At 45.6% G+C, this 20,269-nt stretch overlaps 1 protein-coding gene across 6 annotated transcripts in view; it reads left to right on the top strand.

Moving 5' to 3' along the window:
- LOC119433950 (ELAV-like protein 3) overlaps positions 1-19,260 on the top strand; it is a 171,750-nt gene extending 152,490 nt beyond the window's left edge. For all 6 annotated transcript variants that reach the window (XM_037701240.2, XM_037701241.2, XM_037701242.2 and 3 more), the window contains one exon: positions 1,630-19,260. In XM_037701240.2, coding sequence (XP_037557168.1) covers positions 1,630-1,954 — 325 coding nt within the window. In that variant the 3' untranslated portion in view covers positions 1,955-19,260. The remainder of the gene's footprint in view (positions 1-1,629) is intronic.
- The last annotated feature ends 1,009 nt before the right edge of the window (positions 19,261-20,269 follow it).

The raw sequence follows: 20,269 nt of genomic DNA, 5'->3' as shown, positions 1-20,269 counted from the left end.
AAAATATTTTTTTTTGTATGCCATCAGCCGCAAGAAATGAGGCCATTATTTACTGAAACCCCTGTACATGTGTTTCGAGGATATACTAAAGGTGTCAGTTTCGTAAGCAATTTGTGTCAAAAGCTAAGAGGGGGAGAAATGTATATCCAGAATTTCGGCATTGTGCGCCTTAACGACGGCGGGGGACTTCTTTCCCACAGCCAAAACGCAACCGAGGAAAGGATGAGGAAATCCTTGACGACTGGAGTTACAGCTCGTTGTTGTCCACCTCAAGTGTTGAACTTTTTGAGCTAAATGGAACTATGGTTGCGTATTACCTGTAACGCGAGCAATAACTGGTCTTATGTCCCAGCTCGATACAACGGTCACGTCATTATTCAAAAATGTGCCGCAGCAAACCTGCAGTCTCTACAGGCTTGTGCAAGATTGCGGCACATGCCATGTTTAATGGGTTTTGAAAGCAGAATTCCAGAGGTTTCCAGATAGACGTTGTGGCGCAAGCAGGTCAGGAGGGTTTTCGGTTGCGCTGATGACATAGCTAGCCCGCGAGCACTTTCAGCGACAATTTGGAGATATAGCCTTCGAAGTGAAGCAACAATACATACACCGAAGCATCGCCATCGTTGAAAAGAGCGAGTTGCTCGGCGGGGTGACATTCGAGGGCCAGTCACTGCACACTTCGATGCCGACGACTGGTTATTCAGCTCTGCGTGACATCGATCAATATAAGGACGGCAGCGCTCAAATACGGTTCACAATAAGCGGTGGGATAGGGACGTTCTCTTCCTTTGCGAATGACGACACTTATAGTACCAGTATTCTTCGGCAGTGCGTCCTATCTACGTCTCTTATGACAAAAAAGGAAAGAGTGGAGAAGGAAAGGCAGGGAGGTTAACCTGTTTTGTACAAAACAACCGGTAGCAAACCGGTTGTTTTTTAGCAACCGGTTTGCTACCCTACACATGGGATCGGGATGGAAGAATGAAAGATGGGGACGAGAGAGAGAGAGAGCACATAGGACAGCACACACATCTACAGGTTCCGCTGTAGATTATGCCGTGCGTGGCTCCCTTACGTTGCCTTCCACGCCCAAGCAGCGATGTCTGTACAGGCAGGCAGTAGTGGGCTTCAACACGACGCAGCCTCGGAGAATCCGCATGCGCTCCCGATCTCAGACGCCAAGTCGCACGTGGCGACCTTTGCCTGCCTTAAGGCAGCACGCAAGACGGAATTTGCCCGGCACGCGATACAGCTGACAAAAAGAAAAAAAAAAGAAAAAAAAACATTTTCGTGGTGCGCGGATGCGTAGCTTTTAACTAATCCAGTCTTTTAATTATGTTGCTGAATTATCAAATCAGAGGTCCCAGAGAAGCGTCGTCTGATGGGGATAAAAAGTGTTAAAGGTCCACATGTTGAGGATCACTTAGGCGAATGGATTCAAGACCTTGGATTTATGAACGGCGGTTCCCGCGCAGGGGGTCGAAACGTCGTGTGTTTTGGTTATCAACTTTCGTCGGACGTAGCGTGTATTCTGCACATTTAGTCGTTTAATTTTGCACAAGAGTTGCAACAAGCGGGACTTATTGGGGTTGACCGTGAGGACGTTTTTTTTTTCTTTTCATTCCGCAGCCGGTACTCTCCGCTGGCGGGTGACCTGCTGGCCAACCCGCTGCTGGCCGGCTCGGCCATGAACGGCTCCGGCTGGTGCATCTTCGTGTACAATCTGGCGCCGGACACGGAGGAGAACCTGCTGTGGCAGCTGTTCGGCCCGTTCGGGGCCGTGCAGAGCGTCAAGGTCATCAGAGACCTCCAGACCAACAAGTGCAAGGGCTTCGGCTTTGTCACCATGACCAACTACGACGAGGCGCTGGTCGCCATCCAGAGCCTGAACGGCTACACGCTCGGCAACCGCGTGCTCCAGGTCTCCTTCAAGACCAACAAGTGCAAGTCTTAAGGCGCTCGTCTACACACGTACAGACACACGTGCAGACACACCCACACACACACACACACACTTTTCTGTTTCCTCCACCGTCCGGTACATGTGTGCGTCTTGCTGAAGATAGATCGTTATCTGGGTAGAAAACCGCGAGGCCCTTGCTGCTTCCAAAGGACAGATACGCTGTTATCATTAAGGTCTAGGGCTGGAATAAGTGCTAAATAATTGCCTGTACACTGAAGCTCAAGCACGAGTGATCGGGCTAAAGCTTGTCTATTTCTTGTTGCTGCTGTCATCATTTGACATTGGCTGAGCGAGGACAAAGTAATGGATGCACGTTTCCCGACTTGCACTGCCAAACAAAAGAAAGCCATGCTTTTCAATGCTTCACTTAAGAATTGCTTTGTTGAATTAAGGAGCAAAATTTTGTGCCCGCAAGAGACACCACCAATGCAGGTTTGATCGGTAACCAGGTCAATTGTTCGATTTGGGTTTGTCCTCGTAAACACCCGACGAGGGTTTGAATCCCTCGTGACATCATTGGCGTTCACGAACTACCTTCAGCCCTGACGGTCCAACGTGCCACTGTTGTACCGGACGGTCAGCTAGACACAAACTTTACCCCCTCCCCCTTTTATTACCTAACCGCTCCCCCACCTAATCGTAAAGAAAATAGGGAAATACTACGTGTACGATGTTGCTTAAAAAACCCGGAAAGCTTCTCTTCAATGAAACTGGGACACAACACACAGATAGAAAGAGAAATCACATACCTTGGTGACACACACACGACGCATTTCACTCACACAGACAGCGGCACAGACCGACACTGAGACCGGAGCACCCTTGTCGTTAGCCCTTCACCGAATGACTCTTAAAAAAGCGCAGATGACGTTTGACGCTGGGAGATGGGAAGCAAGAAACGGGACGCTGGAGCTGAAAAACCAGAACGTTGAGGGCCCTACGAACGCGATACGCTGATGGTTTGTCGAAGAGAAGAAAAAAAAAAACTTCGCCCGTGCTTTTGCGGACTCTCTCAACTTCCAAACTGATAGAGACCGCGTGTTTATTAGTCAGTTCGCGCGCAGATCGCTTTCAACAGACGGCATCGTGGAATTTCGAGGCCGGCAGTTATTTCTCCAACTCTTGATAATTCGTGTGTAGAACTTGCATTGCTTGTCAACAGGTCGCTGCCGTCTAAAAGGAACAGCGTGAAATTACGTAATTGCACACGCGCGCGATCGCCGTTGACTCCATATTTTGCGAAGGTTTTCTAAAGTGCATCGCTGAGCAGGAATTTTGGGAATGTCGGAATGGGGATGCACTTTGGATTTCCACGTCAGAAAGAAAAAAAAAGTGCAGGAAAAAGAACCTGCTATAATTGCTTTGTTTGATTTCACTCACCGCTGTCTTTACGCAGTTAAAAGGAACGCTGCATATAATGTTGACCTAAACCTAGTAAGGAAAGCTTTAAGGTCTTCTCCACAACTTTGTGTTTCCAGGCACATTTTTCATTAGGCGCTTTTCTCCGGTCACTGGTTAACAAAGGTGGATCTGAAGTTGAGAGAGAGAAAAAAAAGGCGTAGTTTCACGCGAAAACGTAGGTGCCCATGCTCGTGCGTTACACACACACACCCAAACAGAAACGACGCGCGGAGTCGCTAGTCTATGATGCTACATTACTGTGCCGTTGCGTCGATGGCTGCACAAGTCGTAATGAGACGCAAAACGAAAAAAAATGACACGAAACATGGAACCGTGACACCTTCATTTATCGCCTGCGCAAGCTCTTAGGCTGTTGGAACGATTTTTCATTCATTGCTTTGGCATGTGTGAAACTAGGCTTCGTAGAGAAATGGACATCTCTCAATTCTCGGGCATGGCTTGTTTTTTTTTTTTTTTTTTTTTGAGGGATATCGTCCACAAGTATAGAAAGCCTACATTCGACATCTCAGCTGTGGAAATATTTGTTAACGAGTCACATATGAAGGTTGGGATAAATAATTAGCTTGCTAAGGGTATAAGCGCACCGTAATTAACTTAAAACGACAGCGCCAGAAGGTACTGAAAACAAGTTGCACTTCCAATTTATTATTTGCTGCAAACGCATGCAGTCGCAGTTTTCCTGACAAGGAAATAACAAAAAAAAAAACGACAGAAGGCTGAACAGAACAATTGACTCTGCTGGGCAGCCAGCAGCTTCGCCTAAATCAGCTAAATTTCGACTACTGGCACCGGAAAAGAAGAGGCTAGTCAGTCATTGTGTAATGTACTCATTGTGTCTATTTATATATTTATTGAACTATTTATGAAAAAACTCATTATTTATTTATTTATTTAAGCACTTCGTCCTCTTCGTTGGGACGTTGAGAACCAGTCGCCTGGCGCGCATGGAGCAGTGTCGTCGGCTTGCGGGCGCGTCTGCAAAGCAAGTCGAAACGCCGCCTGCTACAGAGCTTTGTTCGTTCACTAGTCCGATTGCGGCCAAAGATCTTAATGGGCCAGCCGCATGACCTGTTGGTTTGTCAACCCAAATGCGGAGCCTTTTTCGTTAGGGAAACGTGAGGAACATATAACAAACGTTCAAGTTCCGAGCAAATTATTTTTTTTGTCGCGAAAGAAACGCTTAAATTTGCAGTTTGATATAAATTGATATACATATTTTTATTCCTATTGGCTTTCTCTGCATCGTAAGTTGAGCGATAGTTCAATGGATAGGTTCCTGGGTAGCATCTTAAAAAATTACCGAGTGCGGCTGTAAATTATGGCTCTGGAAGTTTTTAAAGCGCGTTGATTTCTGTTAGTCGTAAACTAAGTCATTTATTCATTATATCCAATATTTATTCTTGACTTCATTTTGAGCTCTTAGGCGTTCGTACTTAACCGTTCGGTATTAATTTCTCTCTTCCAACTCTTCCTGTAACATACTTTTGCACGAAACGCTTCAACTCAGTTTGAGGTTAGGACAGTAAAGGGTTGCCTGTGAAAGTGTTGTATTTATGTATAATGTGCATTTGGCATTGTACTATGTTGTACACATTGTAGAGTGTGCGTGAAGCTTGTAAGTGGAAAAAATAGTCGCCCGTGCATCGTCATTACTTTCCAATTGTATCTTTCTGGCACCATGACTTATCGCACACTTTTCTATCGCATGAACCTTTCTGAAACGAGGCTGCCCGGTTATCTGTAGCTATAGTATGTCAGTTGTCCAGTGTTCTCTGCAACGCACAAGCCATTTCGCGTACGCTACGTCACTGTCTTCCGCCGCGTTGCTTTCGAGAGCAGCGCAGAACGTGTTCATCGCGAGGAGCTCCTAAATATACAGTGAAACATAAGTGAAACTAGGTGATTGTCTTCTTTCTAAAGATAACGCTGTTTCTCGCCAAATCAGTCGGACGGAAAGTTTGACAATTGCACCGGAAAAAGGCAGATTTGTGAAAGAAAGTGCGCGATCGTCGTAATCACTACCCGTCGACGTAACCAAAGGGCTCATGAAAACATACCTTCAATTCGCCGTTCGATATCGTTCAGGATGCTCCTTGCGATGCACACCACTTTGTGCGATTTGTGCGAGCCGCTTGCGCCGCTATCTATAGGATGAGGGTGAATAAATTACCGCGTGAACTGTATTGGCCTGAAACTAGGGTTGTTGTATAGAATACACAAGCTACAATTGGATGACTAGCCATGTTATATCCAATAGAATTTTCCGTACACTTGTTAAACATTTAAAAAGTCTACCATGCCTGAGGGGTCAGGCTTCTTTCGCGAAAAGACTTGCTACTGGAAGACGAGTCCTGAGAGTTGTCTTATTAGTCTAAGCAGTGAACTAGTGTCCACTCTTTGACGCTGGGTCCACGGTGTAAGATATATACTCTTCTTACACCCTGGCTGGGGCATATTTTGCAGTTGCATCTCTTGTAGAAACCTTGGTGCAGTGAAGGATTATGCCATAGGAGCTACGGCACGTACAATTCGACGAACGCTTTATTTCTCGAAAAGCATTTGACGAAACTAGCGCAAGCACTCACACAAATCGTGACTTAGTACTTTATCTTATCTTCGTTGTCGAAGGGCCGCAGGCAGCTATCGCCGCCGCCACATTGAGTGAAACTCTAGTCCTATCGCTGACTCACACAGACCGAAAAAAAAAGTCATGCATCCATCGATTTGTCATGTGAAAATGGCCCACAAGAAGCGTACACTGCTGATCTCAGGTCTTCGTCACTCACACGTGTGTTCGAATATTTGTACACTATGGTCAGAACATTGTACGTCTAAGTGTCCGTGTGCAAAGCACTGCTCTCTCACGTGTGTCTCATGTAGCCTTGCTTGGGAAGGGCGAGCCTTTCTCACAAGGTCAGTGTTTGTAAATGTCACCCCCAATCCCCAAGCGGGGTTTCTCCTCTTCAACGCCAGTCAATGTTCTTCATGCAAATGAATACAGTCACGAGCGTTGCCGATCTTTTGCGGCCGTATGAAGCTTGGACATCGCACTCTGTTGTAATTAAACACCGCTTAATGCATCAGCACAATGCACATTCATATGCACCAACACCCCTTGCGAAATGACGTGCGAATGTCACTCCTGTTAAAGATGTAGAGAAAATTGTGCTTAACATACACGTTTCACTTCTGTGTGACTGTCCCTGAACATCTGTTGCGCGACACTTGATGTTTCAGCGCGCAAAATTGCAAGAATGTTTACGTGTATGAATATTTATTAGATTTTCAGCACCCTTGACTATGTGCATGCCACCCTGTGATGGTTTTGCTGGCGTTCATGGAGAAATGTGTGCGTTACCCCCTGTTTGTATTTTAGAGCGCTTTCGCTGCTTTAAAAGTGTGCGGTTTTGCATTGTATTATGTGTTATCTGCTGTAAGAAATTGCCGCGGCTTTGCGACTTAAATGTGACCCGGTGTGATAACATCTCGAGTGAGTGTCGAGATGTTTTTCATTTACTCGCTTGCGTCATTGTATAGGTGTGTGTGCTTATATAATGTATCGCTTTGCAGCGTGTTCTTTTTTTTAAGGGTTGGGGAAGGAGGGGGGGGGGGGATCAATCTTTCCTCTCGGCTGAGTCCATCCCAGTCTTGAACCTATGCAGCGTGAGAGTGAGTGAAAGAAAGGGGGTTGAGGAGGCATTGATTCACAGATGTGACGCCGGATTTACGTCACCGACTTGCACGGACCAATGGGAAAGCTAGGAAAGTGCTCCGAAATGAGAGTGCATGACCATAACATAAAAGCAAAGGCTGAACAGAAACTAACATGCAAACAAGCACAAACATGCAGACAAACACACACGAAGGCTGGCTTAATGTTTCACGATTGAAATGAAACGAAGAAAAAAAAAGTGGGGTTTGCAGATCGCGGTTTCCTCGAAACAAAAGTGTTTGTGCCACCTTGGCCGCATCACAATATTTTTTTTCTGTGCAAAATTCAGGCATTTAAGATGGGTGAAATTTTTTTTTCAGGTAATCACTTTTTAAAACAAACTTTTACTCATGATCTTTAGAGGGTCGTGTTTCTAGCATGCTGGTCGAGCACTATACTTCGGAACCGAGTCACAGAGAGCAGGTGACAACGCAGTAGCTGGTTGTCGCTGCTTTCTGTGGCTGCCGTGTTCGTGATCGCATTCATTCGAAAACTCCTTTTTTATATTATCGGCAGCGCGATGAAAATCTGCCAACTTTTAGAAACTCAACTTGACACTGAATTTAACATTGCATTGACACGTTGGTTGAGAACAAGCCAAGGTTTTTGACTCTGCGGTTTAAACCAAACAGCCCATTAACATGACCAGAAACACACAATGTACACACGATTCACTGCATATGTAAAGTTTGGTTGTATGTCTTTTTCTTTTCGTTTGATGGTACTGCTTGTTTAGATTCAAGCTATATTTACATCCATATATTTATGTTTGCACCAAGCTAGTCGCGTCTCACGTGCAGAAATTTATTTTTATTTTGCTTAGTTTCACATTGCTTTGTATCTGAAGAAGTTTGTGTTCTTTTACGCTACAAGCACATTGTGAGTTTCATCTTTTGTTGTTTTCTCGGAACGTTTGGTCGAGAAACGTTACTTTGTTTCACCATTTGCTTGAGTTGCACATTATCCCCGCCTGCTTGTTTTGCTGTCAAAGACTGACCTCATTGCAAACAAGAACGCTTGTTTTGTCAAATCCTTGGTTTGGGTTTGTTTTGATTTCCTCATTTGCTTTTTGGCCCTGCGTTTGCCTCTGTTTTGACCCTGAGTTTCCACAGGCACCCGTCTGAAGCATGAAAACAGTTATCAAAATGTACTGCTTTGTCCAAAGCAAAGACACAATACTGTCTGCCATTCCGCTTTCAATGTTCGCATATTGTCTGTCAGAAAGAGCAAGAAGAATATGTATTAAAAGTGTGTCCCATTTTTTAAACCGACTAATGGTTTTCCTTTGTTTCCTTGAGTTTGTTTTTGCATGCGTTTGTTTTAGTTTTTGTTTCATTTCATATTTTGTGTTTGTACCCATTCGTTTTACTTTTACCACAGCACTATATAAATTTGAAGGCCATACGTCGCCCAGCTTGGTGCTCAAACGAATGTAAATTTGGCGGAGTTAGGTGGCAGTTACGTCCCTTTCAGGGCTACCTTCGTGAGAAAGCTGAAAAATGGTGTTTGAGACCAAGTTTTACACAAAACACTCTTTACGCCATGGTTTAGGTGCACCTAAAAACTTTCTTGGGTATGTATGCCCAAGGTTGTCGTTGGGTTTTCACTTGGTATCTTTCACAGGTAAAACCCGTGATTTCCGCACTCACATAACACTATAAATGATTTGGCACAGAGAAAGTAGTGCCCCCGCTGACTGCTGTTGCAGTCGTTATAGAATGGTACTAGTTTAGAGGGCGGGATAACGCTGCGTCACCACAGGCGCTGAACAACCATGTCGTGCCCAAGCGCCAACTCGAATTCAAAGGTGCTAACTCACTGAATTGTTCTTACGACGCTTCTAGCACAGATAGTCACTGAAGTCACGTCAATGAAATCGCTTAAGTCATTATCGTGCCCAGAACGTTGACTGCACTAAGGTTACTGCAAATTGGTTCGTAACTACGGACAGATTCCAATTCTTTCATAGTGCTTTCTTTGTTATTTTGTTTCAGCCATTAAGTAGAGAGTGCGATCATTTGATACAACCAATGACAGCAGGACATATGGCGAATTCGACAGCTCATAAGAGTACGCAATAGCAACCTTGCATAATTTCATACTGTGACGACAAGGAAATAATTTGACGCTGTAGTCGTTCAAACGGCGTGGGAATCGATGGTAGGGCATAGATTTTCTACTGTATAGCAGGATATCTTAGGCAAAAGACACTTCTGGTTCTTGTGGCACAATTCGCTACCAATATTTTAGATCTGTTAAACTATGAAATCTGACGACTATGGCACTGTTACTCGTTTTATCGCGTAGTTCTCAGCGAATACTTGCGCCTCGACCACGCGTGAGTATGCCACTAAATTATCTCAACAGGCAGCAACACTGACCGCTTATAATTGTTTGGCATCGCCGCCATATCTTTTTCCTTGCAGACTTCTGAAAACAGCCTAACGTCCGCCGTCGGGACAATAGAAAGTGGCTCTTGCCGAATGACAAGTTAGGTATGCAAAATAAGAACTTGCGAGTACAGCTTAGGTAACGAACAAAGTTACGACTCAAACATGTGCAGCTCGATTATAATATGGTGTGCGGATCACCGTGGTGGTGACTCGCGTTGTTACTGCTGCCAAGCTCTCCTCTAAAATTCCCAATAGGGCTTTGCACCCAAGGGCTTAAATTCGGGGTGAAATTTTTTATTCCTCTACGCTCCTTGTTCTCTCACTCTCTCTCGCGAATCTATGTCTCTTGTGTATTGAAACTCGTCAATCGCAGCGGACAAGCGTTTTCGACAGTGTAGTTTTATCATCGTTCTGTAGCAGGGCTGGGCGTCGGTCCGACATATCCACCTGCTTTAATTACCGGCGTCTGGCCTACCGATTGCACGAATAATCAATTAGTTGTATTGATCCCGTAAACCTGCAGTAGGAAATCGCTTTCGACGCTTGTGGCATGGAACATTAGTCTCGGTGATACGGCGGGTGAGATGACCTTCACTTGGACTTTTGTGTATTTTTTTCTAGCCCAGCTAGAATTGATGTTGATGATGATCACATTTTCATGCAGTGTTGTTGGCGTACATAGCACTGAATATTCGGCTGCAACGGCATGCGTTTTTATTGGATGCGGTAGCATACGGGTTTAGACTAAGTTTAAGATAAAAGGTTTTGGTTCTTCACAAGAATATCTGCGTCGTTCGGATGACGTGCCGCTTAAGCTGGCGTAAAAGCTAATAGCATTCAAGCAGCTGGTGGTTCGAACAGCATGGTTAATGGAGGGATCGCCCAGCCCTGCTACGACAGAAAAATGAATGTATAAGCGTCACCCCGAAGTCCTTCGAGTGCAGCTATACGACTGAAAGGACTGTATAGAGTGTTTTCAACTTTTCCGCCTTCTGGATATTGGTGTTATACTGCTGTGTCGTCTGTGATCGCAAAATGATCTCTCCTCAGTGCGGTTTGGATGTTATTGCGCATTTGGTATCTATTGTGACATTTCTGTTTGTGAGGTGCTGTTGCTGATGGCGCCTTTGTGTATTTGTTTTGACAGGTGTTCTCTCTCGTAGCACAGACGTTCGAGGCTTCACTGCGTGGTGCAGTGAATGGTAACCTGACTTGTCCTGACTTCTCACTGATATCGAGGCTACATTTTTGTGCTTCTTGTTTTGCGCCCAAAGTTTCATTCATACAGTTGAAGCTCAGTGGTCTACCTAATTTACACACATTCCTCTAGAGAATTCTCTGGCGTTTCATACTTTGTCATTCCAGGCGATAAGCGAGCTTTAAAAAGCTGGTATCCCGTAGGTTTATCAGTTGGACATTCCCGTTATGATAGTCAACGTGAACGTGATACGCTGAGCTATGAGCACTCAGGTATTCATGTTATCTGATAACATTCCCTGGCCTTATACAGGAACATAGTTGTTAAATTGTCAAGTACTCTGGAATAATTGAAGGTGCAATAGCTAAGACACTCATACTCTTATAATGTTAAAGAAAGAAGTCACTCTTTAAGTGCCAGCATAGAAATGTTCACACAGTTTTTTTATCTGACATAATTGAAAGATCTCGCAGCATTCGTACTCTTCATCTGTAAGTGCTGGCGGAAAAACAAAAAAACGTAATTGCACTGCACAAAAGGCAGTTGGTCGTCTGCAACGGCTCTGCGTTGGCTGTTTCATTCTAAGAAACGTCTCTCAACATGTAACGATAATTTTGCTTCTGCTTCCCAGGCAGCATCCATCATTCCAGATCCGCCTTGTATGGCGGTTCTCTCTGTACTTCCCAGACATTCCAAAGTCACTCGATTTCAAGATGGCGAAGCCTCTGGAACGTTTTTTCCCCCGGCTGACACGGTGATCACGTTAGACAAAACAGGTCGCGGCAAAACACTGCCCCCTACACACCGGCTGTGACTGCAATGTTCGGCGCGGCAAGTTTTTTTTTTTATATATATATAAATCTCGCACGGACGAGAGACACGAAAGGGCAATCGCATGCCGCGTAAACACTGATATATATCTTCGACAAAGTGTAATATATACAAATAGTATTTATGAACAACGAAACGTTCTTTGCCGCTCCGGCCCCTGTTTCCCATGCCCTTGGAACGACGAATGTGTCGTATTGCGCGACGGGCGAGCAAACCACGGTGCCCATCCTTTGGGCAATTGGTGCGACAATGCCGTCTGCTCGAACAGCGTTTCCTCGAGCCTGGCAAAAATCGCCCCAGGGATGGATCGGGGTGTCACGGTATTTTGCTACCCAGAGCACGCGGTGGCGTGATTTGTGGGGATAAAACACGAACGCGCTACACGCAAGGCATGTGCAATAGTATATGTGTATACTAAAGAATTTCGCGTTCGGTGTTGGCGGGTGCTTTTTTTCTTAGGCCGTACTGCGAGGCGGCGCCACCTGAAAAATGACAGTTACTAGGACGAGGGTGAGAGTCTATACAAGCGCAGTTTCCTAAACCAAACACTACGCGGCACCACGGTCGGGTGCGCGAGAAGAAAAAAAAAGTGTTTTTGCTCACTTGGTCCCGGAGGCTTCGTGCCCTAGCTACCCTATTCTTGTTTGGGGGATCGCAGGGACGGCTCTAGGCGGGAGTACTTCTCCAGCACTTGCTACCACGCTCACGCGTTACAGAACGCGCTGTACAAATGAAAACGAGAAATACGTTTCTATATCCCTTACAACCTGTCCGCGGTGTCTCCTGTGAATATCTCTATGACGACATTAAAAAGAAAACACAGAGGCTTTTTTGAGTGAGGTTCAATGAGAATTGAGTTTCTACGCATTCCAGCCCTTTCATGTGAGGTGACAATAGTCGCGAGACTCGTTGCATATTCGTACGTTCAAGGTCCATAGACATCTTCGTTTCGCGTTGCGAACATGCCTGAACGTGTATTTTCTGCGGGGCCGCTTTCTTGATTTCGGCAGCAAGCGTGGAGGTGTCGGGAACGCGACACACATGGAATGACGTGCGACGCAGATGGCCACCAGGGCGCCGTATAACACTCGCGATACGTCCCGTCGTGGGGATACACAGACAGAGTTCCTCGAAGGAATGACGTTACTGGTGCCTGTGCTCACGTCACGTCGGGTCGTTCTGCCCTTCCTTTCTGAAACACAAAGCCCATCTTGTACTTCTTGGAAGTGGGAAGCGCTACGAGCAGTGAGGTAATCGGTGTGGGACACTGGTTTCTACAAGCTAAACCTCTGGAAACGGATATCGTTGACGTAAGCGGTTACGTCACGAATGATGGCGCTCAATTCAGGAAGCTCAGCTCGGCGAAAGACTTAAGAATGAGCGGGAACGCGCATCTCATACTTTTTACTCGGGGAGGGTTTCGTCGTATCAACCAAGCGCAGTCACAACCAACATCCCAACACACACATTCGCCATCGGCAGCTGTCGCGATTGTCCCAATTGCTGCTTTCTGCGTCACTATTGAGGCGTCGTAATGCAAGATCGCACTCTATTTTTGCGTCGCTCTTTGCTTGCGGGCCCGTCGCGCTCCGTTTCCGTTGCGTCAGCTCGCAGACACGCACACGAACACTTCATGGTACCTCCAGAAGGAGCGCTGCATGCCCGCCATCTTCGCAATCTCGAGACACGTTTCGTATTACCTTTGTTTCTTTAGCTAGAAAGCACGCAGATCAAGAGAGGCCGAGCATGGTTTAACGTCAAGTCCTGAGCCAAGCTTGGAAGTGAAATTCATTGGGGGGCGGAGACCGCCTCGCGGAAGCTGAGCGGATTCTCGTAGTGCCCGCGTAAGAAGAATGACACGCCCGAATGTAAGAATGTGTTGCAGTTGGGGAAGACATACACTGACAGATATATAGATATATATATATATACATGTATACACGCATACACAAAGTTTATATATACCTGAGGGGGCAAGAGAGACGAAGGCGTTCAGGCCGGTGGTTTTTATTGCGTACCGCGTGTAAAACTGTGGACAAGTTAAGCCTATTTACACACATCGTAAACACTCTTAAGAGAAGAGGAAGCTCTCCACGCTGCTGAAGCCGCCCTTTTTCCACCTATTTCCTCTCATTGTGACAGTACGTACGCTAAGCGACTATTATATTAAGCGTAGGTGTCTTTTTGTATTCAATGGCCCCGTACACCGTTCGCAACCGGCGTCCTCTTTATCCGTTTTACGGAACTCCCCCACGTCCTCGTGCCCCGTCGTGCAGTATATGAGTATTTTAGTGGCGAAGCTTCGTCCGTCTGCGTGCAGTCGTGTGCGCTGCTGCCCGGAAGTGCTCCGCGTGCTCAGGATGACGTGCGAGGTCACTTCCGGTTGCGCAGATCCAGTGACCGGCCGGTTCGGCGTCAAGGTCGTCTGCGTCGCTTTCGCGCGCGCATGACTTCAGCCAGGTGTTACGTATAATTAAGCCCTTATAGAGTTACTTCTCCGCTCACCGTATACTGTCCAGGTTTGCCTGTTCGTCTGTCTATTTCGACGTCTGCTTGCGTAGGTTCGTTCTTTTATTCCGACCCTCGCCGCTTTCCTCATCGCCTTCTGGAATCACGACTGGTGGGGAAAACCAGACACTGATTGCGTTCCGAATGCAAGCACCTTGGCTGAGCGGAGAAGCGGCGGTTTCATCGTCGGCTGCATTGGAATTGTAAAAAAGGACGGGTCTATGTGAGAACTTTAAGAGGCAGACGCTATTTTCGTGTAACGTGAGGCGCAGGATGAATTCTGCGTGTGTAGGCTCCAGCTACGGAATTGCTAAGGTTTCGTAAAGCGATTTGTTCAGCCCATCCCCAAGAGAGCGCTAGTAAATAAGCGCCGTGAACACGGCTGATAATCTCATCCTTTCATGCTTCTGTGCTGACGATCAACGCAACAACGAAAGGAAGGGTTTGGGAACAAGCCGACTTCGCAGTTCTCCGCGCTTAATCCGTCGCAAGGTTTCCCGTGGTTGCGAGTAACTGATCCTGCACAGTTTACGATACATGAACATCTTTTCTCGTTCTGGGATTTGCAGGCAAATGCTGCGTGCTTGAAGAACTCAAAGCTCTGGAAACCGCCGCTCGTAGTTCGAAGGCGATGATTCTTTCTTCCTTTTTTTCGAGGGGCGAGGAGATGATGCGTGTTTTGGCGACAAACTGAAATGCTCTCCACAAATAAAAAAAAGGAAACATGGCAGAATATTTTATGTCACGGTAAAAGTAAAATCATATACAAAAGAAGCATCTCGAGCTATTTTAAGGTTTCTTCGAGCACGTGTTTGCCATCTTTTGGCTGCGCAAGCCCCAACCTCCCTCCTCCCCCTCTCAAAACTTTATGCCCCATATCCTTACCCCTGCTTCCCTTTCCTCCGGGCTTTTGACCTTTGTGCAAAGCCGCTAGCGTCTCATAAACTTTGCATCTAGAATTATATGTATGCTTTTTAGTCGTGTGTCGAAAGTAATCTCTACTAACTATCTTTTCGATGTCCACTATGCTTATTTAAACGATGGTATACTCTCGTAAAACTCTGTGTTCGTTGAAGTTACGCTAACCACAAGGAGGCATTGTTTCGTCTTTGTCAGGCGTGGCATTATTTTACTGCTTTGGTTTTCTACGCTGTTTTTTTCCGACCCATTTCTCGGCTTCTGCAATGAGAAAGTATTTTCTTGTGACGACTGTATGATGTGATTTTTTCTGACATTTCTGTCCAAGGTTGGCTCTTTCTACATTGCAGCCGCTATTATTTATGTTACGATTTGGCATTTATATTGTCACAGTGCCCTGGATAAGTCCACGCTTCCTTCGTCACCGCGACGTAAAAGTTTGGTCAAGTCATGGACTGTCATGACTGCAAAGTGCGGTTGTTACCCGTGTAGCCTTGAGCGGCAGGTCTCCTTGTCAGAAAATTTTCAGTACAGGATAGCGATTATCTTATTTTCTGGCATTTTGATGCTTTCACGCTAAGCTTGACGATCAATGCCTCTGAGACTTTTTGCTTGTAATACTGTTTATTCAATGTTTAGTAGTAGTTAGTTGGATTGCTGGGTTTCCCATTTCTTCATTGCCGACGTGGGTTGCCACTTTGGTGGAGCACGACTTCCAGCGGAAGAAACGTTCGCGTGGACTTCGCTTCCCGCCACGGAGCGGGAAAAAATGGGAAGCCGTTCGGTTTCTGAAGCCGGGGCTCGCGAGGCTTAAGCTTAACCCACGAAGGAAAGTGTGAGAACAAAAAAGTGAAATGCTGAAAACTAAATGCAATTGGCCACGTTTTTAGGCTCGGTTACAATCTCCGTTGTGCTTTCGTCATGATTCCAAGCACTCAGATCGCAGGCCCGCGAGTGCATTGCGCATGCGCGCATGATATGTAAGATTTATAGGCCTACTCGCCATTCCCCAAATATGTGCTGCATCACTGCTATATCTACGTTGTAAATTCTACATATTACCTCTGTGTAACGAACAAGGTTATTGCCAAGAAAAGCGGTGGGTACGCTAATGTCAACCTAGATATTCACTCTAGGCTAATATGCGGCTCATACTTTGACGCCAAGAGACACTCGGAAACAGCAAAGATTACGTGTCTAGGGATGGTCATACTAAACTTCAACTGAAATCGGTGAGAGTGATGCCACCTCTCGCTAAATAGCCGGACGGCCTCTGCCGCCTTCCTGTTAAAGGCATCAGAGGGTGAAGAAATCCAACAGTGCAAGAAAGTAGCCTTGTCATTTCGCCAAAACGCTGCCCACATAAAAGCTTAAAAGCACATATTTTTGGCAGCAGCGTCGTGCGCGGTGTGCTGCTGCTACTTCGTTTCGACCGTCCACTTTCGGCGAGTGATTCGGGCCCCGCGTTGACGCATGCGCAAGCACTCGCGCAGGCCTAGCAGATTTTGGTTACCGCGGTTGATGTCACCAATTCGTCGTGCGGTTTGACGTTTGCCACATTCCTTCCCGTACTTGTGCGCTAGATCTCTCCGCAGGGAGCCACCAATTTAGGTGTGAAGAGACACAAACAAACAAAATATGGCCGCCGGAGCTGCGCCCGATTTGTCCCCCTTTTGATCCGACGCCGCATTCCGTTCGTCGTCACCGGCCGAGCCTGTCCGAGCTGCTTACACTCGCATTCCCTACCGCATTCGCCGTGCCGATGCCTCGGCACCGTTCATTCGATGACTGGTCGATAGGGCTATGCGAAATGGGGCGGGAGATGATGGTCTCTGGCTACAGGGGGAACACTACTTGCTGTTGGGCTCGTTGGTTCATACTCGTTGTGGTGAATTAGGGTGCGAAACGATATGAGCTAATGAACAGGACAGGGGAAAACTTAGTTGCGAGTGACGCTATCGCTTGTCCCATCCCTTAGTTCATATTGCCTTCGCGTCCTCTTTTCCACAAAGTGAACACTGCGTACTAGAACCATATCGCTTAAGCGACGCCGACAGTCAGTAAGAAATGGATCCGCTAACTTTCAGCTGAACATTTACATTCAAAGGTGGCGCGTTAATACGTAAGCTTGACGACACCAATGACGAACAACCCGCGGAAACAAGGCCAGGCGACAAGTCAACGTGCAGTACTGCAGTGTCAATATGGCCATTTCATTTCTACTCAGTTATTTCTTGTCTGCGTCGCTTAAACGGTATGGCCGCAGTACCTCTATAAAACCAACTAGCCCAAATGTTTAGTCCTGAACACCTTTTTGACTGTGTGCCACAGTGGTTCAGCCAAGATAGCGTTCGTCTGCGTAGCCTGGAAGTCGAGTGTTCGATCCCAGCTGCGACAATTGCATTCCATAGGGAGACGATTGGGAAACTGTCTGTATAACGTGCAGTGGGTCAGGGCATATAACCCAGATAACTGAAATTATCCGGAGTCCAAAACTTTGGCGAATCATTTCCGAATTCTGGCAATTTTGTGGAGGTTAAACTGCATAACTAATTTTACTGCATATCTTATTCAATAAGCCTGTGACATGTGCAAACTACATAAATTGACCAAATTTCGCAATGAATCATGTGCGGTCATGCAAACCTCGCGTATCCTGAAAGCCTTGTGCCAAACTCACCTCCTATGAGTGAATCCAGCTAGCATAAAAGCCGCATCTCTGGGACAAATATCAGAATTGGTACTGACACTAAAGGCTATAGTGAGTGGGTGACCCAACACTGCGCGCTCAAGTTAGGTATCGCGGGACGTACGAAAACACTGCCTGGAGCGCCACCCAGCGGTGGAAAGGTAAATTTCGCGTTCGTTGGTTGACCCCGCCCTCTTCCCTCTTTGAGAAGATCGGAACGGCCCGGGCACGTTGACGACGGCCGGAAATGTGCGTGCGGTTCTTTCTGTTCTACATTTCAAGCGCCCTCTGGCGGCCGGCAAGTACAAACGGCAAACAGCGTGAGGCGTTGGTAACACTCTGGAGCCAAGATGGCGACCAGTGGCGGTGCTCTGAATCAACTAGGGAAGAAAAAAAGATTAAACGCAACCAGAAGCAACGTTTAAACACTCAACACGAGATGTGCTGTGGGGGTTGCTTAGACAGTTGTGTCCGATGAAGAAAAAAAAATGAACGCAGTGAAATCGTTAATCGTGAAGTGCTGATCTAAAATAGGAAAGCTAACTTAATATTTGTCATTACTGTCGTCTTTACTGTTTCTATATAAAATAATAAAAAAATACTGAGAGAGGAAGCCTACCTGTATGCGACTGGGTTTTATGGTCGTCTCTTATTTCGGTGGTATATATTTCTGGAACTCGTAACGCTGTGTTTGTTGTTTGCTGTCTCTGACTCTTTCACTTAGTGGTGTCGTCTTGTCGGAATGGACTTTTTATTCGCCTTTTATGTCGCTTTTACGACGAGAAGAGAGAAAGAAAAAAAAGACAAAACACAAGTACACACTGACTGGAAACATTGGTTGTGTATTGAAAGTGCCGATATGCATGCGAGTGTTAAAAAAATACTCGTCTATAAAAACTCTCCTGTAAACAGCTTCTATAGGAAAATATAAAAACATGTAGGCCAAAAATTATGAAGTGGAACCGGTGTTTCACCCGACTTTTTTTTTTTTCTTCACGTGCTGGGAACGAGCTCGTGTCCTTGGTATATTGGAAAATGTCTGCCGATCGACATTGGAAGTATTGGAAATCCCAATTAGGAAATGCAAGCAATCTAGACGCAAAAATGTGCGCCTCTGCAATTTGGAAAATTTTTCGGACTCCTGTGAATTTTGTGAAGTTCGCGCCACCTGGGGATCACCACAAGGAAATTACGACGACCGGTCGGCCAGGTGTGATCGGGTGAAGCTGGAGATGCAATAAATTTTCCTAACGTTCGCATAGCGCGGCGTTCACGAAAAGGAGCCTTCCCAACACGTGCGCAACGCAACAGGCGTCGCACCGTCATTGGAAAAAATTAATATGCAGGAAAACAAACTCCTTGGGAAATTTTAATGTTAACCGACGACTGGAAATTTTTGAGAATGGCGTCGCGATGTTGTGATGCCGACATTAAAAATTGAGACGAAACTGCGATGAAATAATAAAGTGCTAACTAAACCAAGAGCTGTAAACAGAGATTATCTACATAATTGATATATAAAAAAAAGATGTTATTCCCGGCATATAGTTCTGACTGTACTGCAATATTTGTACTTTTCCATGTTAATAAATTTCCAATCTCTTGGAAAAAGAGTGCTCATCGCTACCGCTTTGTCTGGTTTTCTTCGCCCTTGGTGCGTCTGCACTCTGCTTTGACGCACTTTCTGGCGATGAATAGCATGACCTTGAAGCGCGAATTCGATCCTGCAAAGTGTTTTTATTTCAAGCGCCCAACGTGGTTACTATCCGAAGCGCACCACTGTAACGTCCCTTTTATCTCATACGTGGTTTTCAGACGCTAAAATCCATAAACTTGCAATAAATGCCAAGGTTTCAGAAGTGTTGCGGTATGTGTGGCGTTGGACTGCACATATATGTAGTGCTAGAGCGTACGTGTTTTGATCGGAAAAAACATAGTTTAATAAACATTTGACAGCAAATTGCTTGAAAGTTCTTCAAACCTTATACCATAGAGTAAACAATTGCGCCAATAATAAAACATTGGGTAATGAAAATGTACCCACTACTAACTCAATCTTTATCGAAAACATACACATGCTCTTAAACCTATATAAGCCTTGATCATATAATTTTGTTGCTTGCAAAATATGTTGATCTTTATTAAGATTGCCAGTGTTTGCACTCAGTCTTACTCAGTCTGCAGCCTTACTGCGTGATAAAAGCGAAGTTTTGTTTTATCGACAGAAAGAGGCTTAGACATCTGAAGATGGCATTTTTTATTAGGCAAACTCGTACCTTACAAAATTCGTACCTTACATATTTAACTTTCGAAGGAACTTTAATTTGGCATCAGAAGTTTCGCTTATTTACTCCTGAAACTGCGCTGAAAAAAAGAAGAAAGACAAAGAAAGAAAGAAAGAAAGAAAGAGAGAAAGAAAAGAAAGAAACAGCGCCGAAGTCGGGTGATTTTCAGTGTCGCAATTTGCGGCCATCGCAGCTGAGCGATAGTGTGAAAACTTGTTTCATCTCTACTGCGCTCATTAAACACATTCATTACTTGCAAATAATTTATAGCTTTGTGTATAGCCAAAGCTGATCCGCTAAGTTGATTTGTGCATTCTGTACAAGAAATAATAAAATGAACTTTTTGTGTC

This window comes from Dermacentor silvarum, chromosome 11 (genome assembly GCF_013339745.2).
Source record: "Dermacentor silvarum isolate Dsil-2018 chromosome 11, BIME_Dsil_1.4, whole genome shotgun sequence".
Lineage (NCBI taxonomy): Eukaryota > Metazoa > Arthropoda > Arachnida > Ixodida > Ixodidae > Dermacentor > Dermacentor silvarum.
This window is presented reverse-complemented; position numbering and strand designations above follow the sequence as displayed.